The following is a 26,461-nucleotide window of genomic DNA, read 5'->3' as shown; positions in this document are numbered from 1 at the left end:
ATTCTGGTCAAACAGAGTCAGGGTGCTGCATGTCGGCTCACTGGAAACACTTTGCTTCATGGTTCCTTGGGGGTTCCAAATGGCCCACTTACGGGTGTGTAACTCTGAGAGTGTACACATGGAACCAAATAGACCCGTAAGGGTTCATTTGGCTCCATTTGTACACTCTCAGAGTTATGGGGGTCCTTAAAATTAAAAATTAAAGTTTGAGAACCACTGTGCTACACTAAATGGAACATATCCTTAATTCGTATAACTGGTAAGACCTGTGAAGGAAGTAAGGAAAAGGCCCAATTTCTTTCCAATATGGCTGCTGTGCATAGAGCCTATTAAAATAATCTGAACGACGGTATTACTTTGATCGGTTTCCCTCTCTAAAACCCTTTGTGAAAAATCTAAATACTCGATTAATGTGAACATGACATGCACGCAAGCACGCACATGCCCGACTAATTGAATATTCCTATAAAGTTGACACATTGAATGGTTTAAAGACAGAACAGGATAGCCATAAAACTACTAAAACAAATTAAGGGTAGTGTAAGTCAACACTATTCACTCTTTATGTTAATAATATTGCACTCCCCTCTCCGCAGCTGGGATGTCCATTATTATGCAGACGACACAATTTTATACAGTATTGCCCCAACGCTGGAATTGGCCACTGCAAATTTGCAGACTGCCTTCAATAGGTTTCAATGGGCTCTAATTAACCTTAAGCTTGTTTTAAACTCCAACAAAACAAAATGCATGGTATTTACTAGGTCTCCAAATATAAATCCCTTTACTGGTATTTACACTCTTAAAGGTGAACAAATTGAGCTGGTCACATCTTATAAATACCTCGGCATTTGGCTAGATGCCAAACTCTCATTTAAGGTTCATGTGGAGAACCTAATCAAAAAATTAAGAGGTCAAATTGGCTTCCTTTACAGAAACAGGTCCTGTTTTTCTTTTACCAGCAGAAAGACTATTGTTCAATCTGTAATTATGTCTGTATTTGATTGTGGGGATACACTGTATATGCATGCTTCACTCTCCACACTGAAGCCTCTGGATGCAGTCTACCACAGTGCCTTGCGTTTTATTACTGGTGATGATTATCTCACCCATCACTGTATTTTATATGATAAAGTGGGTTGGCCATCTCTCGCAGTTCGTAGAGAGCAACATTGTATTTTATTTATTTATAAGGCCTTGTGTGGTAAACTTCCTTTATACAGTACCTAACCTCGCTTTTGGAACCAAAGGTTAATGGTCACTCAGTCAAAACGTTCACAAACACACATTAGATATACCAGTCCATGTAAGAGCAGTGAACAAGGAAAAACTGCATTCATGTATTATGCTCCACACAAATGGAACAAACTTCAGGACTCTCTGAAAATGGTGCGATTGGTCTCAATAGAGACATTCAGGGTGCTTCTTGAGGACACACTACATAGTGACTGTACCGGTTTCATGTAACACTGTTTATCTTGCATCTGATTTTTAAATCTCTGTGTTGTTATCCATGTCCTCACTGTATTGTCTGATTCACCGCCTTTTGCGATTATTTTAATGTTGTTTTATGCTTCTGCTTTTCTTTTTTTCTTTATTGTCAAAGTTGTGACATTTTAATGTGATTCAAATGTTTGTTATCAGGGCGTCCTTGAAAAAGAGAGCTTGCTCTCAATGGGTTTCCCTGAATAAATAAAGGAGAAAAAAAAGCAGGGAGACTCCTGTTTCTTTACAGTCTATACAGCAATGATATAGACTGTCAGAATCAGAATATAGAACTATTTAACACAAACAAAAAACACATTCTACACCTTTAAGATAAACTATTGTTATCCAAGAAGATCATTGCCCAGCATGTGCCTTGCTAATACTTTTATTATTATTATTATTGTTATCAAGAGTATATTTTCATGATTTGCTTCCCCAAGAACTTTCATTTTCATTTTATATAAACAGCAATCAAACACTGCTAAATATATTAGAATAATATTTATGTTTGTATAAAACAACATGATTGGGATTGCACATTTCATTAAAAACATTCAATGTAGCCTATGTACAGCTACAGTATCCATGCTTACAAATGGTCCAAAGAACATAAATGATGGGATCAACTGAACGGCAGGTGGAGCAGATATGTGCTTGTAAAGTCTCTAAGACAGGTTAGGTGGATGGGCTTCGGGGATAGGAAAGACCACCTTCTTCCTGAGTGAGAAAGCTGGTTGAGGCATCTGTTTTTTTGTACCACTGGAATCAGTCTTCTGGCTGACATCGTCATTGACTTTTGTCAGGATAGACACTAGATCATATGACCTGGTAAAAATGAAAGATACATTACCGTACTGTATGTCAACTTATCGCACATATTTTTCAATACATATATGATTCCAGTCATTCCACGTCACAGTAATAACTGGAAGACATACTATACCCTTACTAACCTAGGCACCAACTTCACCAGGTTTTGGCACAATGACTGGATGAACCAAGTGCCCTGCTTCTTGTCCCTGAAAGAGGCAAAATGAGGAACAGTGGCCATGCCCATCAAGCAATCAGCACCATGAGGAATAGAAGGCACCACAGCATCTGCATAGACTGAGTTGGATCCAGGACTATCAGACTCGATGGGAACTGCCCGCTGTTCTTCGTTCCCCTGGCAGGCCTGGATGAAGAACAGCTTGGGTTTCTCGACCAGAGAGGTGCACTTTAATCCACTGAAAGCCTCAGTGATGTCCCTGAGCTGGACGAGCTGTCCATCCACACCATAGACACTCCCCATCAGGCCGTGAGTCAGAACACAGCACACTAGACAATCCATCTGACTGTGGTCCGTCCTGCCGAGGTCCTCTACCACAGATAGTATTCTATCCCTGGTACAGTCCTGCTCTATACGCATCTCAAAGCCCAGCCACTCAAACACACTCACCAGGCTTTCTGAGTGAACATAATGAGACACACACATTAGTGTGTTAAGTTATTTGCATTCAATATGTAATTAGCTCAATAAATAATGGAAATTAATCTTACTTTCGTCGACATCGGTCCCCAACCGATTTTTGAGATTCACCGCCTTATTGAAGTTACAATTGTTTATCACCAAGCAGATACCCCTCTGTGCTCCTGTCATAGGATAAGTACCAAGTCCCTACAGACAAAGTGAAGAACACATATGAAATGCTGGCAAGATAGCAAGAACACTATGATGCAAGCAGTGGTGGAAAATAACAAAGTGCATTTACTCAAGCACTGTACTTAACTTTGAGGTCATTTTACTTTACTTAAATGATGACTTCACTCATTTCATCATGAGCATTAGTGAGGACCAATTATATGAAGATAGGTTGAAAATGGATAGGTGAAGTCGTCCTTTAAGTATTACAATTTTTCGATAGTTTATACTTATACTCCATATATACGAGCTCACAACACGTGAGATGTTAGATGTATAGAATTTGTTATTTTTGGAAGACATTTGACGAATGTTGCAATATCTTAATTTTTTTTTATGTATGAGATTGAGCACTTTTACATTTGGTACTATAGGTACATATTTTAATGGCAATACTTTTGAACTTTCACTCAAGTCAAATCTTTAATACAGGAGTTTTACTTGTAACTACATTATTATTGCTACTTTTACTTGAGTAACAAATCTGAGTACTTCTTCCACCACTGGATGCAAGAAGTAAATTCACATAACCTGCACTCGTAGTTTTTACGACAACATGAGTCAGCCAAGAGTGACAATGAGTGAGTCACATACCTCATCCTTTGTATTTGTAGTTCGAAAATCTACCAGGCCAGTGATCTCTGAAGGGGATAATGCTTTGACAGAGAGACATTTCTCTATGGGAGGGTTGATCACAAAGTGCAGATTAATGGGCAGAGAAGGAAAGATCCTGATCACATGACATTCTTTTTCATATCTAACTTTTAGATGTCTATAAGTTGCCATGTGGCACCACATATTGGAAATCTTTTTACTGACCAGCGGCAGTAGAGGTAGCGCAGTTGCTTGTGTTTGTACTTAGGAGACTCAGTCTATGTGAGAGATCCGTATCACTAGGATTATGCGAGACCCGTATATCTATGGAAGAATTTAAAATCAAATCATACAGAGTATACTATATTCTTGGACTGTACTCAAATGAGGGATACGGTTGTGAAACTGCCCAACAAAGTGTACAACTCACCCACAGAGGTGTTGGAAAGGTTAATGGAAGAGAACTGTTAGGAATATAATATGGAGTTAAAACTCAGAACTAAGACAAGATAGAGTGTTATTGCTTAGAGCTATTTCTTATATATTTGTGATATAGTTGATCTTTATAGTTTTCTTTTTAATTCATGAAAATAATGTTCGCCTATAATAGGCCCATAATAACTTACCTATGTTGAAGTATGCCACTTCAAAGCCCTGCTCTTTCGATAGCTCTGACATCATCTGAATGTAGTCCGTGTTGGGAATGCTCAGCGGGTTGCTCCTCAATAATGATATCTTCTCAGCAGAGGAATTCCGCAAGTTCTCAAATCGAACACTGGGCTTGGGTGTCTAAAAAAAAAGTACATTACACAAAACATTACAGTTGTCCATCAACATTACAGTTGATATTTGAACTGTGGTACTACTTTTGTACTACACCTTACACACGGGTAACTTTAGTTGTTCATTTTTAACCCGGTTAAGTGTTTTTAATGATCAGACGCACCGATCGTGTGCTTTTAGCTCTCTGATATTCCCACCCGTGTGTGATCAATAGCCGACGCCAGCTGCTAGCCGGCTTGACAGCCAGCTAGCCAGTTTTGACAGCTGGCTAGCCAGGAGGCTAACCACACACACCGGTAGTTTAAGAAGTTTATTTTTAACCCGGTTAAGTGTTTTAATGATCGGACGCATCGCCCGGAGGCTAACCAACCCCATCGTCTTCCGCCACTACTGGTCTGCTGGCTGTGGACAACCTGGCAGCTTCCACCCACCGAGGGGTGGCCACCTAACCAGCTTACCTTTACTCTGAGTCTACTCTCCGCACCGGGCCACCATCTGTGTGGCCCTCGCGGGTAGGTGTCTTTCTGCACTGCTGCTTCCCTATATGCTTTCTGCCTGCTTCATCCTGCCTTTAATAATTTGAGATTACTCTCCGCATCGGGCCACTATTTGTGTGGCCCTCGCGGGTATGTTTTACTCTGCATTGCTGCCTAATCACCTGAAGTCCCGTGCTTAGCCTGCTCTATCCTGTCACTTTCCCTGATACCCACGGTGCCCGGATTTAAAAGGGAAAGAGGCCTTTCTTCTGCGACGTCGCTGGCCGAGAAATAAATGCAGAATTAATGACTTTTTACCACCGGTCTCAGTAGCGGGGGGGCGGGGGGGGGGGGGGGGGGATTCATGTCATGGCATCAGGCCAGGGTTCATTAGTGAGGAGAATGGAATAAAAAAAATAAAAAGAAGTTCAGTTGAACGTTTGAGAACCTTCAAAAAGCAGGTTTTTGAGGGATTATTTTTATTTATTATTTATTTTATTTCTAAAGGAAAAATTGTAATGGATTTTTTATTATCAAATAAATTGATTAAACACTTTAATCAACCCTATTTTATACTTCGTTGTACTAAGTTGTTGTGCAAAATAGCAACGTGTCCCAGAAATATAAAGTTACTCCTAAGGCTATCATATAATTTACTTATATTGACTGTATCGATAGCTGTTTCACTCATGATACAATGTCTCTTTTTTATAATATTTTATAATATAAAAGTTTATAATATTTAGAGAAATTCGAAGTTTCAAACAGGGAGGCAAGTGTCAGTCGAATCTTTGGTTGTCACGGCAACGTTGTCATCTGTCATCAAGGTAACGTGGGACGTCACAAAGGGCTGTTCCATTGCTTTTGTACCCTTTTGGAACCCTTAAACCCTCCCACACTCAGGCACTTACCAGCTGACTTACCTTAAGCTAATGAGGGTGCAGGGCTTGAGGGCTTAGGGTGGAGTTTGGAATTGGGCCATTGTATGCTCCACTTGGGCGGAGGCGCGGCTTCCTTCCGCGTTCGCAACAATGAATTGAATACCAAGGACCTCATTTGAAACAAGACCGCAAGGACATTTTTGAACGGACCTTTTAGACAAAGTATTTTAAATGTAACTGTACTGGTTTACATTTTTGCCTAATAAAATATTCAATCAATCCACAACAGTGGTCCCTCTTGAAATGCACAGAATACTGGACATACCCATGTGATTTCTGAACATCCTGACAAGCTTTGAAGTTTTGCCACCATCTTGTCTGCTGCTGCCCTTTTTGCTACCTTTTTCGAATTGCCCACAGCTGTTGAAAACATTTCAGATAAGTTGAACAGGTTGATTAATTTAAAATTGTGAATAACTAAACATCTGCTTAAGAAAGACAATAATCATTAAACATTATCCATACCAGTCTCTGACAGGGATTCCATCCAACATGTAACCGTAAATTCTCTCTTGTGTGGTGGGCCAGCTTCCATTAGAACCGAGTACTCCGGAAGTCGCCATCCCCTCTGCAATGCTAGCTCCTACAATGAATGGTGGTAAGAATTTGCAGGGTCATAACAAGCAGCCGTTTCCAAGCATTATGTTTGTAAAATCAACACAAACGCACATGCAGACTCACACACAAACACTATTACTGATTTGGGTTTTTTGTTGTTTAAAGAATTTCTATGAATGAGTATGTCCCATTGACAGTACAAACATGCAGTACAAACATGCTCCAAGTAGGATCAAAACATACACAATCAAATAATTCCCCTACTTCTTTTTTACATTTTATATATGAACACACATACAGAAATAGCACAGTCAAGGCAAAGGGTCAAGCACCTGCAGTATCCCCACTGAGTTGGGCTGGTCACTGGGCTCTGCTAGGACACCGTTAGTCTCAGTCTTTATGTGAACGTTCCTGCTGGTAATGACATGCACAGTAGTCAGTGATGACTTACACAAAAGCTGCATATCATGACTTACTTTTGAGCATCAGGTCTTAAGGTAGCTCTCCACCAAACAGACTACAGATTACTACTGACTGGCAGTCGAATGAAGTCGGGAGATCAGTCGGTTGGAAGGTGTGAAAAGAATGCTGAATGCACCCGAGAGTCGACACCGACAGACGGTTACAATGGAGCTAAAATACAATTTTAGCTCAATTGTAACCGTCTGTCGGTCTATGGCTTGATGTCTTTTTCATCAAAATGAACATGTACATGCTTAGATCATTTGAGAAATTATAAAGATAACAGGCTGCTTAGGGCATTGGCACAAGATTATCTGTATTTAGACTATTTTGGTATCGTATCTTTCATATCTAATGTTAATTAAAACAATAAATAAACACTGCATGCCTGCAGCAAGCAGCAGCGCAATGCGCACACAGACATATCATTTTGCTTCAATTAACTCTGCTTCAATTATCTGAATGTAGTCCGTGTTGGGAATGCTCAGCGGGTTGCTCCTCAATAATGATATCTTCTCAGCAGAGGAATTCCGCAAGTTCTCAAATCGAACACTGGGCTTGGGTGTCTAAAAAAAAAAGTACATTACACAAAACATTACAGTTGTCCATCAATATTACAGTTGATATTTGAACTGTGGTACCACTACATATGACAATGAATTGAATACCAAGGACCTCATTTGAAACAAGACCGCAAGGACATTTTTGAACGGACCTTTTAGACAAAGTATTTTAAATGTAACTGTACTGTTTTACATTTTTGCCTAATAAAATATTCAATCAATCCACAACAGTGGTCCCTCTTGAAATGCACAGAATACTGGACATACCCATGTGATTTCTGAACATCCTGACAAGCTTTGAAGTTTTGCCACCATCTTGTCTGCTGCTGCCCTTTTTGCTACCTTTTTCGAATTGCCCACAGCTGTTGAAAACATTTCAGATAAGTTGAACAGGTTGATTAATTTAAAATTGTGAATAACTAAACATCTGCTTAAGAAAGACAATAATCATTAAACATTATCCATACCAGTCTCTGACAGGGATTCCATCCGACATGTAACCGTAAATTCTCTCTTGTGTGGTGGGCCAGCTTCCATTAAATCCGAGTACTCCGGAAGTCGCCATCCCCTCTGCAATGCTAGCTCCTACAATGAATGGTGGTAAGAATTTGCAGGGTCATAACAAGCAGCCGTTTCCAAGCATTATGTTTGTAAAATCAACACAACCGCACATGCAGACTCACACACAAATAATATTACTGATTTGGGTTTTTTGTTGTTTAAAGAATTTCTATGAATGAGTATGTCCCATTGACAGTACAAACATGCAGCACAAACATGCTCCAAGTAGGATCAAAACATACACAATCAAATAATTCCCCTACTTCTTTTTTAAATTTTATATATGAACACACATACAGAAATAGCACAGTCAAGGCAAAGGGTCAAGCACCTGCAGTATCCCCACTGAGTTCTGCAGAATGCTCAGGGCAGCCTCCGCAGCCTGATGTTTAGCAGCTTTGGTACTGGGTCCTTGACCTGAGGCACAACAAATATATACAGTATAGTGCATTATATATTAACTCTCTCAGTGCCAATGAAATAAAAAAAAAATGCGAACTGTGCCAACATTTATTTATTTTTTTAGTTTTTTTTTTTTTTTTTTAAGTAAAAAAAAAGTGCTTAGGAAGCGAGATAAAGCCTTTTTCAGTTATATGTTAAACAAGGAGTAGATGGAGCTGCAAATCTTCAGATAATGATATCTTGGGTTCTGAACACTTTTTTCCAAAAAAAGAAAGTTTAAATAAAATTAAAAATTAAAAACTCGGGATTTTTCGTTCTGGCAGGGAGAGTATTCAGTAAAAACTCGGGATAACTCGGGGTCTGGAAATGAGAGTTAAAGAACTGCAATTTTCACAGAATGTTTGCCCCCAGAGTAGGGACGCTATGGTTCAGGTGGTTAAGTTGCCCCAAAAATGTACTTGATGTAAACAGGAAAGCAATGAATATATTAAGCCAGTGTTTCTCAACCTTTTCTGGATCAGGGCCCACTTGACAATCTTGAAAGTGTTCGCGGCCCACCCATCTGGCCTTTCGGCTGCCGTGTTAAGTGGTCAGATGGGTGGGCCATGTGCATTTTCAGGGCAGGTTTGTTTTAATGATCAATCGATTGTGTTATGGATCAATGGCACTAAGGAAGTATGCTTTAAGTTTATTTATCCGCATGACAATGAAAACTCAAATTTCAAGGTTTTGAAGAAAAAATACCATGACATCTCTATTTTCAATATGAATATTATTATATTATCATTGAAATCTTAGCGTCTTCCCAATTATACAGGGGGGCGGGGCACTTTCAATATCCTCACGGCCCACAGGTTGATTAAGCGATAATCAACCTGTGGGCCGTATTAAGCGATATCAATCCAGCCAAAAGGTCGACTAGTGTATTTTTCACAAACACAGACTGAGACACATAATTATTGGGACAATTATGTATCGAATTGCAATCCCAGATTAACAACAAATAAAGTATACTCCAGAAACCCCCATTCTAATCATCCACTGCAAATTTGGATTATTAGGTTTAATACACCAGAAGTATTTAGGCTATATTGGGTGACTATTTCATTGACATTTTTCTTTAAGGGACTTTTCAAAAATAAAATGTCTTGCTGATAATGACAACTTGTAATGGAAATGGCATATGTCTTATCAGGGACATTTTCTATTGTCACGAAGTTGGTTTATGGTATTACAGTATATGCTCTACTACCCAACTACTATTTTCTTCGAATGTTCCTCGTCCTCTTGAACTACTGAACGAGTTACTCAATTTGTTGTTGTTCCAATTAGCCAAGTTATGCCTTGCCTGAGATGCCCCCCCTAGTAAAACAGGATATATACTAAATATCAATAGCAGAGAACATTTTACTCCAGCCAACCACACAACGTCAGAAGGTAAGATACTAAATACCTGAGCAGCAAACATCTCCTATTGTAACTTTGAAGATGAAACTGGGCTGGTGAGCCTCCCCTTCAGCCTTCTCCATCACATACACGGGAAGGTTGCCAGTTTTCGTGCCATATTCATGCAGGATCTCTTTAGGTGTTTTAGCAGTGCTCTGCTTCTGGGGTTGATGAGTATTCACATTCAGGCTATGACAAAACATAGATAAATAGAAGATTAACATTATATAGCTGGTGGTGGGTGTAAATCCATACTCAAACCCAGAGATAATGTAAATAATGTTGAAGTGGTTGGGAAGAATTAGTGTACTAGTGATTGATGATGTTATGCTCTTCAACACTTGTGTGTGTGTGTGTGTGTGTGTGTGTGTGTGTGTGTGTGTGTGTGTGTGTGTGTGTGTGTGTGTGTGTGTGTTATATACACACATAAAGACAGACAGTATAGATCAAGATAATGCAAATAATAATATTAAATAAAACCATAAGAACAGCAATTGCTTCCACGAGGATGAAATGAGAATACGAATATAGTAAGCTCAAGCCAGATGAAGTATCTACCGTTGATACAGGAAGAGTGGGCATACTGGGAACTACAGGGAATGAGGGAAATCTGTGATCTACTGATCTTGTTTTCCCGGTGCCCACTCTGTTTTGGTGCCCAGATTTCTCTTGAGTCCAACTGCCCACTCTTCCGAGGTGCCCAGGGTATGGTATTCCATCCCTAGTGCCCACCCTTCTGGTTACCAGTCTAACATACACAGATCAGTAATCAAGATAAAAAACAACGCTTAATTTATCCATGTGTCCTCAATTGAATTCACACAAACGCCCCTGTTTATAAGGCGGTGAGATTGTACTTTGATGGCATGATGCACCTGCAAATACGGTAGATGTTGGCCTACAAAGTTAAAACCTCATTACACTTAAGTTGCTAACAATATCCATCTGTCTTGTAGTGTTATTCTAGTAGAACAGTGGTTCTCAACCAGTGGTCCGGGGACCACCAGTGGTCCTTGAGGGGGTTCCAGGTGGTCCCCAGCTAAATGATGGAGTTGGTAACCAAATGAACCCATATAGATCTTTAACTCTTGAGAGTGTAAAATGAAACCAAATGGACCTGTTATTTTGATCAACGTTTGCCTGTTATCTCTCCTATGGTACCAACATCAATACAGCATGGAACTGTGGACAAAATCTTATCCAACGATAACAAAATATTCTAAGTCTTGGGTCTGAGAGGCTAAACCTCATTAAATGGTGGTTCCGTGGCTCAAATGCCGAATAAATAATGGACGTTGATGTGAAAAGGGTTGAAATCCACTGTTCTAGTAGAACAAGTAATAAAAACAATACTTCGGAGGAATAACAATGAAAACAGTGGGAATACATATTCAGTAGACATGATGATCACAGATCGTTCCCCTCCCAGTGACTTGTGGAGTTCCTCAAGGAAGTATACTAGGACCTTTACTGTTCATGATTTATGTGAATGACATGTCTTCAGCTTGCGACTGCAATCTGTTCCTGTTCGCAGATGACTCGGCTCTACTGGTCTCGGACAGGGACAGGCTGCAGGTTGAGAAAACTCTCAGCACTGAACTCAACAAGATCTGCATCTGGCTCTCCGACAACAAACTTTCATTGCACCTGGGTAAAACTGTATCCATCCTCTTTGGGTCCAGTCCTAACCTTAGCAAGGCTGAGAGTTTCACGATCAAAGTGGGTGATGATGTTATCACAAGAAAGGAGGAAATTACCTACCTGGGTTCTATCTTGGAGGCAAACCTCTCCGGTAACAAAAACGCCGAAAAAGTGAACAAAAAGGTCATCCAAACAATACGCTATTTGTGGAAGATTGATCGCCTAGTCAGTAAGAATACTCTGAAGATTCTTGCATGGTATCACAACACCTCCAAGGCCTTAAAAACAAGGCTCCAAACATCCCAAAACAAACTTGTAAGGCTACTACTTGGCCTCAATCACAAAACCCATCTAACCCCTGCTCATTTTGCTAGGATTGGATGGCTTAGGGTTGAGAACTTGCTATGGGCCTGGTCTTCAAGATACGCCACAATATTGGGATCCCCCTGTATTTGTCAAAATACTTCCAAAATGTGAATCAAGTCCATGATCATAACACCAGAGGCAGCTCCACAAATCATGTTCAACCCAGATTTGGATCAACAAAGGGAATGAACTCGTTCTCATGCAATTCATCACAAATGTGGAATGCCCTACCGAAAGGAGTAAAGGAGTGTAAAACCCTACTCACTTTCAAAACTGCCTTAAAGATACACCTTCAGGAGGCTGCAATTGAAAAATGGCCCCTGTCCAAGTCCTAACCTACCCCCCCCCCCCCCCCCTCTCTCTTTCTTCTTTTGTACATATTTTTCACTCTTCATACCAGTAAACTGATTGTACCTGTAAACTGATTGTATGACATTCTATAGTAGTTTGTGTATATCTGTCTGTCTCTTATATGTCATCATGATTTGTGTGCGTGGGGAACTCATTTGAAACAAGCCCAGTGCTTTAATGAGTCTTCCAGTTTAGTAGACCTCGTATTGTGAATTTGTACTCCCATGTACTGTTGTTCTCATGTCTTACTAAATAAAGTAAATCAATCAATCAATCAATCAATGACTGACCTCGTGCTGAGTGCGGTTCTAATGGCCGTGGACTGGTATCCTTCTTGGGACATGTTCTCCATCATCTGACTGGTCGATCTGCAGATTTACCGGTACTAACAACTAAATGATATATTCCTACCTGTCTGAATGCGGGAATAGTCGGGTTAACAATGAGTGAACTAGGCTAATATAGTGATGGCGCTATGGAGAGGAGCGGCTAGAAGTTGCCAAGATATTTTGACAACTTATCAACATCCGGTTCACGGGGTCGAGCTCTTCCGTCAAGTAAACATGTTTGGACCAGCCTACACTGTCACCTAGTGGCTGCCAATGGAATACGCCCTATGCACAGCAGGCATATGGGAAAGAAATTGGGCCTCTTCCTTATTTCCTTCACAGGTCTTACTAATTATACTAATTAAGCCTGTTCCATTCTGGTCAAACAGAGTCAGGGTGCTGCATGTCGGCTCACTGGAAACACTTTGCTTCATGGTTCCTTGAGGGGGTTCCAAAATCCAAATGGCCCGCTTACGAGTGTGTAACTCTGAGAGCGTACACATGGAACCAAATGGACCCGTAAGGGTTCATTTGGCTCCATTTGTACACTCTCAGAGTTATGGGGGTCCTTGAAATTAAAAATTAAAGTTTGAGAACCACTGTGCTAGTGCTACACTAAATGGAACATATCCTTAATTCGTATAACTGGTAAGACCTGTGAAGGAAGTAAGGAAAAGGCCCAATTTCTTTCCAATATGGCTGCTGTGCATAGAGCCTATTAAAATAATCTGAACGACGGTATTACTTTGATCGGTTTCCCTCTCTGAAACCCTTTGTGAAAAATCGAAATACTCGATTAATGTGAACATGACATGCACGCAAGCACACACATGCCTGACTAATTGAATATTCCTATAAAGTTGACACATTGAATGGTTTAAAGAAAGAACAGGATAGCCATAAAACTACTAAAACAAATTAAGGGTAGTGTAAGTGATTGTATGGTTAATTCTATGGTTAAAACAAAAAGTGTTTTGTGGAAAAAGTTAAAGTTATTCATGGATTCAGCAATTATTGCTATACACTAGAGTGGGGACTCCCCGTATTTCAGCTCTAGTAAAAAGAAAATACTTTTTCAGGTGGGTTGTCAATTTAAATCCAATCAGGAGAGAGTACCTGCTCATTTCTTTGTGTAATAAATTCCAATTACACTTGTTTATCCTGTATCCTGTAGCCTATGAGTTCTCTCTCTAAAACTAAACATTAATAGCCTAATAATAATAATTATAATAATAATAATTATTAAAAAATGGTATGCCAACCTGAAAAAAATATGTTCTGTTAAAGAGCTGGAGAAGCAGGGAGACTCCTGTTTCTTTACAGTCTATACAGCAATGATATAGACTGTCAGAATCAGAATATAGAACTATTTAACACAAACAAAAAACACATTCTACACCTTTAAGATAAATTATTGTTATCCAAGAAGATCATTGCCCAGCCTGTGCCTCTAATACTTTTATTATCATTATTATTATTGTTATCAAGAGTATATTTTCATGATTTGCTTCCCCAAGAACTTTCATTTTCATTTTATATAAACAGCAATCAAACAGCTAAAAAAAAAGCTAAATATATTTGAATGCCATTTATGTTTGTATAAAACAACATGATTGGGATTGCATATTTCATTAAAAAACATTCAATGTACGTACAGCTACAGTATCCATGCTTACACATGGTCCAAAGAACATAAATGATGGGATCAACTGAACGGCAGGTGGAGCAGATATGTGCTTGTAAAGTCTCTAAGACAGGTTAGGTGGATGGGCTTCGGGGATAGGAAAGACCACCCTCTTCCTGAGTGAGAAAGCTGGTTGAGGCATCTGTTTTTTTTTACCACTGGAATCAGTCTTCTGGCTGACATCGTCATTGACTTTTGTCAGGATAGACACTAGATCATATGACCTGGTAAAAATGAAAGGGACATTACCGTATGTCAACTGATCGCACATATTTTTCAATACATATAGGATTCCACGTCACAGTAATAACTGGAAGACATATTATACCCTTACTAACCTAGGCACCAACTTCACCAGGTTTTGGCACAATGACTGGATGAACCAAGTGCCCTGCTTCTTGTCCCTGAAAGAGACAAAATGAGGAACAGTGGCCATGCCTATCAAGCAATCAGCACCATGAGGAATAGAAGGCACCACAGCATCTGCATAGACTGAGTTGGATCCAGGACTATCAGCCTCGATGGGAACTGCCCGCTGTTCTTCGTTCCCCTGGCAGGCCTGGATGAAGAACAGCTTGGGTTTCTCGTCCAAAGAGGTGCACTTTAATCCACTGAAAGCCTCAGTGATGTCCCTGAGCTGGACGAGCTGTCCATCCACACCATAGACACTCCCCATCAGGCCGTGAGTCAGAACACAGCACACTAGACAGTCCATCTGACTGTGGTCCGTCCTGCCGAGGTCCTCTACCACAGATAGTATTCTATCCCTGGTACAGTCCTGCTCTATACGCATCTCAAAGCCCAGCCACTCAAACACACTCACCAGGCTTTCTGTGTGAACATAATGAGACGCACACATTAGTGTGTTAAGTTATTTGCATTCAATATGTAATTAGCTCAATAAATAGTTGAAATTAATCTTACTTTCGTCGACATCGGTCCCCAACCGATTTTTGAGATTCGCCGCATTATTGAAGTTACAATTGTTTATCACCAAGCAGATACCTCTCTGTGCTCCTGTCATAGGATAAGTACCAAGTCCCTACAGACACAAAGTGAAGAACACATATGAAATGCTGGCAAGATAGCAAGAACACTATGATGCAAGCAGTGGTGGAAAATAACAAAGTGCATTTACTCAAGCATTGTACTTAACTTTGAGGTAATTTTACTTTACTTAAATGATGACTTCACTCATTTTATCATTAGCATTAGTGAGGACCAATTATATGAAGATAGGTTGAAAATGGATAGGTGAAGTCGTCCTTTAAGTATTACATTTTTTTTATACTTTATACTTATACTCCACTACATCGCAGAGGCAAATATTGTACTCCACTACATTTATTTGAAAACTTTTGTGATAAATTACTTTGCAGATTTTTTAAATGAATACAAAAACCCATATTCTATACTTAATTCGGAAAAAAGCGGATATACGAGCTCACAACACGTGAGATGTGAGATGTATAGAATTTTTTATTTTTGGAAGACATTTGACGAATGTTGCAATATCTTTTTTTTTATGTATGAGATTGAGCACTTTAGGTACATTTTAATGCCAATACTTTTGAACTTTCACTCAAGTCAAAATTTTAATACAGGAGTTTTACTTGTAACTACCTTATTATTGCTACTTTTACTTTAGTAACAAATATGAGTACTTCTTCCACCACTGGATGCAAGAAGTAAACTCACATAACCTGCACTCGTAGTTTTTACGACAACATGAGTCAGCCAAGAGTGACAATGAGTGAGTCACATACCTCATCCTTTGTATTTGTAGTTTGAAAATCTACCAGGCCAGTGATCTCTGAAGGGGATAATGCTTTGACAGAGAGACATTTCTCTATGGGAGGGTTGATCACAAAGTGCAGATTAATGGGCAGAGAAGGAAAGATCTTGATCACATGACATTCTTTTTCATATCTAACTTTTAGTTGTCTATAAGTTGCCATGTGGCACCACATATTGGGAATCTTTTTACTGACCAGCGGCAGTAGAGGTAGCGCAGTTGCTTGTGTTTGTACTTAGGAGACTCAGTCTATGTGAGAGATCCGTATCACTAGGATTATGCGAGACCCGTATATCTATGGAAGAATTTAAAATCAAATCATACAGAGTATACTATATTCTTGGACTGTACTCAAATGAGGGATACGGTTGTGAAACTGCCCAACAAAGTGTACAACTCACCCACAGAGGTGTTGGAAAGGTTAATGGAAGAGAACTGTTAGGAATATAATATGGAGTTAAAACTCAGAACTAAGACAAGACAGAGTGTTATTGCTTAGAGCTATTTCTTATATTTGTGATATAGTTGAATATGACATTACATGGCTATTGAGAGCATATTCTGACCTGAGTTGATTGCTGCGATCTTTCAGAATAGTAGGAAGATGGCTGAAGCTGATCAGAATTAGAATACCCACACAAAGCTGGCAAAAGAGGCAACATAATAAATAGATTTGTAGAAAGAAAGATACTCATACACATCTCAATATTACTTATTGCTATAAATACTTTTGAATGAATATTGAGGAGACGGAACATCACAGCACATAAGATAAAATAGCACAAGACACAGACAAAATGTGATTAGGATGAGGATATTAACTGTTTCAACGCATGGGTTCAAAACTTACTTAAAACCTCAATTCAGTGTACAGAGTATTCTTTTTTTGTCATATCCCCAAAATTAGCTTGCTTCCAGAATACAAATGTTATTAGAATGTAATTCACTTTACCTGGTATTTCACAGGACGTAGGCCTTTTAGGATGCAAAGCTGCATCCTGATATAACATGAAGTAAAAAGTAAAATAAAAATTAGACTGCAAACAAAGCAATATATAAATTATATAAAAAGTGGCAATAGAGAGATAATATGATATACACAGACACCAAGGGAGGCAAACTACTATAAACAATTTTACCTGTGTTTTTGAACAATAATCAGATTTAGACCTTGATCGGAAGTCAGCACCAGCACATGTCTCTTGGGCCAATGGATCTTTGTAACTTCCTGTAATTGAATGAATGGCTAAACTGCAGTTTAATTCATCAATGTGTCTAGTCATAACTATAAGCTTTTAGAATGTTACTGTATACTGTGAATACAGTTAATTATGATATGACAATGTATTTACCTCTCTCAGCTTTAAATTGTTTAATCCTTTTTATCAACAGGGGGCACACAATTTGAAGAATCTTCTCCAGCATTGCAAGATCAGTGTCGCTGATCAGATCCTTATGCTCCATCTCCCATAATACTTCCAGCGTAGTCTGAGAAATTCATTTCTTTTAGACATTCATAATCTTCACAGCATATCTGCACTACTAGTGCATACACTATTAGATGTATAATGTTTGCAGTTGTAATAGAGTTAAATTGCAACAGACATTACATGAAGGGTAAACTGAAAAAAGTTGAGTTTACCCCATTTTAATTTGTGAAATATACTTCAAATATCGCAAAAAACAAATGAGCTGTAAGTGATTTTCTCTCTAAGTAAGTGTTCAATAACTCTATATTCCCATAGCAATCATTGCAATACTGCGAAAATAGCAGATCAGAAGCTCACAGCACGTTGCGCTGTGAAGCGTTATGAGCTTATAGAACGGCTGTTTTCACCAAAGACATTTAATTGGAGGGAGAATAGAGGGGGCCTATAATAGACCTCTGGAAAATTCTGGTTTATCTGGTTAAAGGACTCACATTTAGGATACACTCACCACATTAACCATCAGCTTTTTACGCGAGAGGTGTTGACTCAACAAAAATTTTATCTGTCTCAAGTCATCATCAGTAATATCCTCAGACAGGTCATATAGCAGTTTCCTAAAATGAAATAAATGAATAGTAATGGTTAATTTCAAATTTCTACTGTATGACAGTGTTGTGTTATAATTTTGTTTTAGTTTTTTAGTTTTTTGCAATTAGGCTTTAATCTGGGAGAGCAGCATTTATTCCAGGATACAGTGACCCAAGACTGCCCATTTTACATTGACACAAATTGGAAATTATCGAAATTTGTTTTAAGGCAAAATTATACACTGGTTCTTACAAAGAATAGCTCTGTATGATGTTGTATAGGACTAGTCTTGTATTCATATTGTTTTGTTTTTAATGCTTATTATATTTGTAATGTATTGGGTTGTTGTATGTTAAGTTAGCTCAATCTCTTTGTAATTAAGTGTATTTGTATTGTCATATACTGTAGGCCTTTCTTGTGTTATCCTTGACATCATGTAAATAATTTTCATGACATACTTTTTTATGTCCAATAAAATGGAAATGAAAAACAGTGCATGACATGCAACGGTATAACCTGTAAGGAGAAATTAGACTTCTAGATGTAGATATCTGGTTATTGAGATCATGTTCACGGATCAAACGGTTGCGCTGGATGGAATTGAGAAGATCAGCAAGTAGGTATGGTTGCTCAGGAGATAAGAGGTCTTGATCCATCAGAAGGGTGAAGAGGGTACTGGCAGAGTCCACTGAGCTCAGGTCTCTGTCCAGGAGATCTTTGCATAGGAATACTAAAGCTTTGGTCTCATCCTTGTCCAGGGCCTGCTCCACTTGTAATAACTTCTTCTTGAAGTCCATTTCCTGGAACGTTCACATGATGCAATGTTTTTAGTGGCATTGTAGGGTGGAGTCAGGTGTTTCACTGAAACCCTGTGAGATCATAGATTAAAAAGCCACGAATCCCAAAGCTCACTAAAACACTTGCTATGCAATGCATTATATACTTATACTATAAGGCATTATAATCTGCTTATAACACTGTATAATTATAGTTATACGAAATAATAAATACTCTGCTTTATATGCTTTATAACAACAATCATAACACACAATTAAGCATTTTGTAATGACTTACACGTATAAGGTTATAAGGTGTATACGGTTAAGTATTATAATATTCAATAATTGCTGTACACTCAAACTTTTTATTTGCAAGGAGCATAGTGTATTACAATTGCCATAGTTGTATGTTTTATTGTATGCATTCATTATACTTATATAATACTTAATGCATGCAATCATTATTCAAATTTATTACAACTATGAGAATTATAATAAAACTATGATCCTGTCCAAAAGAAAAGGTCTGTGAGTGACCAGTAATTATGAAGTAGCCTATTATGATACTTGACCTTATAAGCAATTATAAAATACTTTATAATGTGTTATGATTGCATTATGAGCATGTATGAGTGCTTATATAACTGTAATTATACAGCGTTATAAGCCAATTACAATGCTTTTATACTTGACCTTATAAGTCATTACAAAATGCTTTATAATGTGTTATGATTGTTAAATAAAGCATTATGAGTATTTATGAGTTCTAATACCTATACTTATCTACATTGTTAAGTAGGTTATAATGCATTATAAATATGCTGATAAAGCATTATAGATATGGGATGCATAACAAGTGTTAAATAACATATCACACGCCTGTTGAAAAATAATTTAAACAGGCTAGCCGACTGCTGAAGACGTTCTGAACCCTCTGGTACCAAATTACTGCAATATAGGCTAGCCTTGCTTGAACCAAGACCATGATTTTTGTAATCGATTCTGATGTTTGTGTGAACTGTCAGTCTTTTAGAGGATGTAACCAGACGAGTCACTTTTTGAGGAGAAGACTGGGTATAGGCTACTTGAGAGGTGGGTGAGGGGAGAAGACTGGGCACAGGCCAGGGCACTGCTCTGATTAACACGTTGTAAGACTGCATGACCAAGCCAAAAGGCAGTGATACGAAACACGTCAGAATCGACACATAATATCGCAAAATAGTATACAATAAAATAAAAAATACAATAGAAAATGCAGTCTTGGTCCTAGGCTGCGATCTAGCCCCTGCCCAAGTTTGATATAACGTTTGACATGTTCTGATTAGGAACTGCAGTGAATGCTAAAATATAGGCTACTTTACCATGGTGAATTAGAATAATGCTGCGTGCCTGCGTCCACTCCACTCTGAAATCTTCAACTCGCGCTAAAAGTCACATTACCCACCTATGTAGTGTGAGTTTATGTAGTGTTTCATAAAGAACACGGATATCTAATAGCCTAAAAAGTGTTGTTTTGAACCGGCTGCGTTTCGGCACGGCCGTCATGAAGGAAGTTACAAAGCGAAAGTAAATCAATGATATAGCCTACCTACCTACCCTACAGCTCTTGCATCATAGGGCATAGGACTTCGAAAAGTTATTATATTGCACGACGTTTAAGAGGTTCAATTACCAACCATATCTACCAGCAACAATGAACAGAAAGGACAGATTCAAATGTATTTTTTATTGTAATTTAATTAACCGAATCCAAAGCCATGTATAAAGAAGGGAAAAAACGATTAAACGTTGCTGTTATTATCATTGTCCTGAATGAATCTTGACTTTCTTCTCTTCAGTGTGTTGATGTTGTGAGCAATAGAGAACCTTGATACTGAGCCATGCTGCTTGAGAAACCTGCTTCAGCTTGGAGAACCACAACCTGCCTTTTAAGTTCTGAATTCTGAAGCTCCCTATGAGGGGGTACACACGCACACGAATATGATTATTATTAGTATTTATGGCAGGGTAGCCTACTATTTGTAATAACATAAAAAATAAATGACAAAATATAAGGATACAGGATAGGTGGGCACTAGGGACATCTCTGGACACCTCGATGTAAAATGTGCTATTTTGTCCAAAATGTATATATATATGCATGTGTGTGTGTGTGTGTGTGTGTGTGTGTGTGTGTGTGTGTGTGTGTGTGTGTGTGTGTGTGTGTGTGTGTGTGTGTGTGTGTGTGTGTGTGTGTGTGTGCCAGGGTGCGTGCGTGCGTGCGTGCGTGCGTGCGTGCGTGTGTGTGTAGCAATTTGTAGCAATATTAGACCTTAATTGTCGAATGTATGTTCTAATCATGTATAGCCTAATTTACTTAAGACCATTTTTCAAACATTTTATTTTTTAACATTTTGGACAAAAAAAGCCAATTTTACATCGAGGTGCCCAGATGTCCCTATAGTTCCCACCTATCCTACTACCTAGCCTATATTCCCCAGTTTTCTCTGAACTTACTGTCAGTGATGATGAGGGAGTGCATCGCAGTGATGAGCCCATGATATCTGGGCCTCTTCAGTTGCCGCCTCCCCAGTCCGTGGGTCCTGGAGAGGACGCAGTCCATGTACATGTCCCAAAAGACCTGGGCCAGGCTCCAGAACAGCGCCGTGTGTCTGCTGTCGTGCGACGACCTGAGGAACAGCATCGTGTCCCAGAAGGCGGACACGGTGTCCGCCAGCCTCGGGGAGCGCATCTCCAGCAGCAGAGTGGAGGAGGAGTCCCAGCACTGAGGGTGGGCCATGTACGAAGCCAGAGGGTCGACCTGACCTGGTGTCTGACCCCGGAGCGACACCACGCACACACAGCTCAACAGTAGTATTCTGGTCATTATCATAACACCTGCACCAGAAAAAAAAACAATAAATGTTCACTATTAGACAATAGACCACATTCATTATACTACTATTATAGGCCACCAATAACATTCTGTTTACATAAAACAAAAAATATGATAGCCTATGCATTCTGTCTAAGAAGAATATTCACTTAAATTCACTGTAAATAGATCCACTTTCAAATGACTTATCTGTCGACCGAATTGCGGAATCTATTTGCATACACAGGATTTCTTGGGTTTATCCTTTTAGCATCCTTTTGTATGGAACTGTACCTCTGTGCTTTTTCACAAACTGTCAATAAAGTATTCAATCAATCAATCAATCAATCAAAAAGTAATTTAACACATAGGCCTAGTAGCCTATATAGCCTAAAGAAGAAAATCCAGTAATTGGCACAGTTTCAAAAATCTAAATTAAGATTTCATTTGCCTTATTAGACAGGTATGTAACACATTGACATTTTCCAGAATAAAATAGTATACTTACTGGAAAAGCTTCTAGATGCAACAGGTTAGAAAGAGGACTTGTCTTGTTGAGAGTTTGTTGACCATCTGTTGGGCTTTACGTCGTCACTCTGTGCTGTCTACTGTGCTGTCTAAGGGGGCGTGCAATTCATTCATACTGATGGAATAGGCTACTGCTCCTCAATCTGCACCCCCCCCCATCACCTTCATACCAAACGTACACGTTTTGACATTTAAAAAAAGCAATATCTTCTAATTAAACCCCACTTTCTCACTACAATAAATCTTTCAGATATTCAAGGTAACCATCATCTTTTTTTTAATTATAGCCTATTATCCTTCTCTGTAGACCTACTATAGGCATATATACTGTACATTTTATAACAAGGTGTGACTTATTTCTTTGTTAAAATAAGTTTTAAATTATAGTAATATTTCAGTCTCACAGTCTCTCACCCGCTCTTTAGTAAACAAATAGGCTGCATTTTCAGGTAGGGAGATGGCAAGACCCCTGTTTATGAACAAACACTAGAGCAATTATTACTTTTGGAATAGGGAGCTTTAACCCTTTAACAAAACCTTTTATTTTATTTTTACTAAAAAACATAGCCTTTTTCTCATAGCAGGCTATGTAGCACTTTTTCTCTCTCCCCACTCTTCTTTCTACGGAATTTAACGTTGCGATGGGAGTGTTGTACAAAAACGAATTTCACGGATTTGTGCACGTCATTCCGTGCATAGTCGCCTAGAAACCCCCAAATTCCGTGCATATGTACGGGGAGTCTCACGGTGGGCGTAACCAGTCGCAACCCGGAAAAAACAGGAAGTAGAGCAGTCCCCACAACAAAATTTACGATTCTGTGCCTATCGGTACGTAACTCAAACGGCGCTGAGTAGGCTCAAGGGAATGTCGCAATGTTCAGGACGGCAACTCGCTCGCTTTAGCTCGCTCGGTGGTCCTTCACACGGCGACAATTCCCTTGAGACTGCGCGCCTCCGAAATGGTTTAGTCACAATGGGGGAGATGCGAGGCGGCTATGCACGGAATTTGTGGTTTTCCAGTAGTCTATGCACGGATTTTGAGAAACGTTGAAAAACGTTCAATGAGAACGTTTCCACTGGCGATCGGGTTGCACAGCACCACATACAGCAGTTGTGTATGAGGATGATACTTTAGAGGTGAATCTGATTACATATACGTATAGTCGACCACTGACATTGTAGGCTACTATAGGCCTACTGTATATTCTAAGAGTGGAAGCCATGCAGGAGAGACGGTTTAACCCTTAAGTCCATCTTTGTAATTTATGCTGATATCATCAAGCTTTTAGTGAAATGTCACATGAATGCCTGATCTGAGATGTACAGTAATTGCTTCCCTCGGGAGAGGCCACCAATAAAATACATGTGTAGTTTGACCTGTCATTCTTCTGATGACGCAGAAAGGCAGGTTTTATGGTGGAAGTTCCTTTCCCAGTCCAAAATACCTACTTTCAATTACAGAGCAGCATTTTCTTATTTTAATTAAAGTTCAAAATATAATGTCAGGGTGATTGTAGACAGGAAGTTCTTGATAAATTGGCATTAGATGTTACAAATAAAACGTTGCTTTAGTGAAGACATTTCTGAACTGTATCAAGCTTACTTTTACTGTTCAGTAATTCGTCTGCCAATCAGTCATGCTGACTGTGACAGCATTACATCAGACCCAAACAAACCATGTCATCATTATGACATCAGACCTAAACAAATCATATAAGGATCAGGAGCTTCACGTCAACCATGACCATGGACCGGTTTGACCATTATGTCCGAATATGGAGAGCATGAAGTGGGTCACTCTAACCTCTTGAGTAACCATGGTGATCTAACGTGGTCAAACCTAGATGACGTGAAATTCCACCACCAAATAGTCAAATGCACATATAGCCCCCAACAAATGCACATACAGTATATGGAGATCAACATGCACTGATGTCACGTCAAATGCCCATGTATGGAGATTAACATGCACTGATGTCATACACAATAAACCAAATGCACATACTGTATAGAGATTTGATTTTTGACACGCACCAATGTCAGACAAACATGTCAAACATGTCAAATGCACATATATGAGATTTTCCACATGCACATGCCTCTGATACGCCCATATATGGGCATATCGGTTGGATCGGTGGCGTGATGTAGGTGTGAGGCCCACGTAGTGGCCCAAACCTCTAGCTGCTCCAAAATCCCTTTACTGTTCAAGTTTCTTTCCATGTCGTAGTTTTCCAGGCGCTGTTTTATCAACCACATATTTGTGTATGAGGATGACTCTTATTCAGAGGTGATAAAGTTGGTGACATACGTACAACTACTACGACATAGTATTACGTTGACATTCTAACAGAAAAAGCCATGGCAGGAGAGACGTTTTGACCCCAAAGCCATCTTTGGCAGTTCTGATATCAGCAGAAAATAAGCAGAATGATGAGTAATGCACCAGGGAGTGATGTAAGCTTTTAGTGAAATGTCACATGCATTCCTGTAATTGCTTACCTAGGAAGAGGCCATCAATTAATGTGCTGGGTTGGTCTGTCACTCAGTCAGTCGTTCTTCTGATGACGCAGAAAGGCATGGTTTTACTGCAGGAGTTCCATTCCCAGTCCAGTCCTTTCAGAGCATCATTACTTTCAAGTTCACAATATAATGTAATGTTAGTGATTGTTGACAAAAATTGCTTATTAGATGTTACAAATAAAATGTTGCTTTAGTTAGGACATTTCCAAAGTGTATATATAAGTTTTTTACTGTACAGCTAGGCTCAGGACTGTACTACTGGGACATAAATTCTGCCCTTATATTTTGGACCAGACCGGCCCACCACAACCGGCGTGCAGATACTCTACCGCCCGCCCCGTCGAGGCATATACAAACGCACATGACCTTAATACCACCACTTTTACTGAAAAGCATCCCTCCATGTTCTGGAGCCTTGAGTAAAATAAATGATATCTACACAGCCCATACATACACAACTACACAACCTATAAATATGATTAGCCTAAGGTACTCACTATCATACACAACTACACAACCTATAAACATGATAGTTGGCCTACAACAGTACTCACTATCATACACAACTACACACAACCTATAAATATGATAGTTGGCCTACAGTACTCACTATCATACACAGCTAACCTATAAATATGATAGTTGGCCTACAGTACTCACTATCATATACATATACAACTACAACTCATAAATATGATAGCCTACAGTACTCACAAACAAGCAGAGTGTGTTGCTCTCAAGAAGGATCCTGGCTAAAGCACATCATGGCACTGGCAGCAAGCTACCCTACTCTGGGGAGATCAACTCCTCTGGAGATGATGTATTGGACCTATACAAACCTGGACATAAGAAGTACAGGACTAATATGAAACGGTGAAGTATGTGTATGTAAAGTATGTAATTTGTCTGCATACAATCAGAACTTTAGTTTGCTAAAATATGGAAAACAAGGGTAGGCTATAATGATCTGTTATAGGCTATATCTAAAGGATGTATGAAGATGGCATAACAGGTTATGTGCCTATGTGCCTAACTTATACATAGCAACGGCTGTAATTTGCGTACTGTGTGTATGCAAATACGTTGTTTTATTGTAACAGCAAAGTCATTCAGTGGTTTTAATAACAGCTATGTATGACCCTGTGAACATTTTGAATGGTCAGTAAAAACAATAACACTGTGACTGAAACAATATGTTTGATCAATGTCCAGGAACGATGCATGACACTTGTCATGTAATTATGGGCAGAAATGTTAATTAATTGCAAAAATAGCAGCTCTGCAAGGACACACCACATCACAATGACACTGAAATGTGAGCTTGTAGATAGTTATTTTTGTGTGACATAATCGTAAGACTTAAGTATAAAATATGGCTTAAGTGGTTAATATAAGCATCTAATAAATCAATTAGAATAGTATAGGATTATAATTGTTTGCCATACTTACTGTAGATATCTAGACCACGCAACTCGGAAATGACCATAATCCTAAAACAGGGGAAAAGATATTTGCGTTTTAAATATTTTTTTAATGATCTGCGGACCACTGGCCCATTAATATGCCTATGCCCGGTATGTATGCCAGATGCCCAGTCCACCCCTGGCTAGGCTGTTAATGAGCCTGGGCAGGGGTGGA

The 26,461-nt window shown here is 39.1% G+C and overlaps 3 protein-coding genes across 3 annotated transcripts; all 3 read right to left on the bottom strand.

Annotated features, from left to right (window-relative positions):
* Positions 1-1,977: 1,977 nt before the first annotated feature.
* On the bottom strand, positions 1,978-20,469 carry casp10 (caspase 10, apoptosis-related cysteine peptidase). Its single transcript, XM_084084233.1, has 21 exons — positions 20,280-20,469; positions 18,656-18,939; positions 18,060-18,165; positions 17,474-17,609; positions 17,261-17,349; positions 17,074-17,119; positions 16,688-16,764; positions 16,523-16,556; positions 16,318-16,416; positions 16,093-16,175; positions 15,251-15,368; positions 14,665-15,157; positions 14,398-14,550; positions 5,022-5,115; positions 4,406-4,552; positions 4,194-4,227; positions 3,989-4,087; positions 3,764-3,846; positions 3,028-3,145; positions 2,442-2,934; positions 1,978-2,313 (listed from the first exon to the last, which is right to left on the bottom strand). Exons 1-21 carry the CDS (start codon positions 20,280-20,282, stop codon positions 2,154-2,156), a joined length of 2,949 nt encoding a protein of 982 aa, XP_083940359.1. The 5' UTR covers positions 20,283-20,469; the 3' UTR covers positions 1,978-2,153.
* LOC311064676 (interferon-inducible double-stranded RNA-dependent protein kinase activator A homolog) lies at positions 4,416-12,808 on the bottom strand. Its single transcript, XM_084084589.1, has 11 exons — positions 12,604-12,808; positions 9,963-10,144; positions 8,439-8,524; positions 8,014-8,131; positions 7,814-7,908; positions 7,428-7,549; positions 6,854-6,935; positions 6,429-6,546; positions 6,229-6,323; positions 5,946-6,073; positions 4,416-4,552 (listed from the first exon to the last, which is right to left on the bottom strand). Exons 1-10 carry the CDS (start codon positions 12,666-12,668, stop codon positions 5,978-5,980), a joined length of 1,059 nt encoding a protein of 352 aa, XP_083940715.1. The 5' UTR covers positions 12,669-12,808; the 3' UTR covers positions 4,416-4,552; positions 5,946-5,977.
* A 178-nt stretch (positions 20,470-20,647) lies between the features above and the next one.
* Positions 20,648-21,784, bottom strand: LOC311064402 (uncharacterized protein; the record flags this gene model as incomplete). The annotated part of the gene is made up of 2 exons (XM_084084232.1): positions 20,648-20,870; positions 21,415-21,784. The coding sequence occupies 2 exons, from the start codon at positions 21,782-21,784 to the stop codon at positions 20,719-20,721; spliced, it is 522 nt and encodes a 173-aa protein (XP_083940358.1). The 3' UTR covers positions 20,648-20,718.
* Between the last annotated feature and the right edge of the window lie 4,677 nt (positions 21,785-26,461).

Source organism: Gymnoscopelus microlampas, assembly GCF_963454915.1.
Source record: "Gymnoscopelus microlampas genome assembly, chromosome: 17".
NCBI lineage: Eukaryota > Metazoa > Chordata > Actinopteri > Myctophiformes > Myctophidae > Gymnoscopelus > Gymnoscopelus microlampas.
Note: the sequence above shows the minus strand (reverse complement) of the source record. Positions and strands in the feature narration are given on the sequence as shown.

What these genes read in the sequence shown, in the direction of transcription:
- LOC311064676 (XM_084084589.1), bottom strand. Translation starts at nt 12,668, where the DNA reads ATGATGGAGAACATGTCCCAAGAAGGATACCAGTCCACGGCCATTAGA. An exon ending in GATGTTCAGAAATCACATGG is followed by an intron (nt 7,550 to 7,813) that starts GTATGTCCAGTA and finishes TTTTTTTTTTAG; the next exon opens with ACACCCAAGCCCAGTGTTCG. An exon ending in GATGTTCAGAAATCACATGG is followed by an intron (nt 6,074 to 6,228) that starts GTATGTCCAGTA and finishes GTTTCAAATGAG; the next exon opens with GTCCTTGGTATTCAATTCAT.
- casp10 (XM_084084233.1), bottom strand. An exon ending in CTACAAATACAAAGGATGAG is followed by an intron (nt 15,369 to 16,092) that starts GTATGTGACTCA and finishes TTGTGTCTGTAG; the next exon opens with GGACTTGGTACTTATCCTAT. An exon ending in CCTTTCCAACACCTCTGTGG is followed by an intron (nt 4,088 to 4,193) that starts GTGAGTTGTACA and finishes ATTCTTCCATAG; the next exon opens with ATATACGGGTCTCGCATAAT.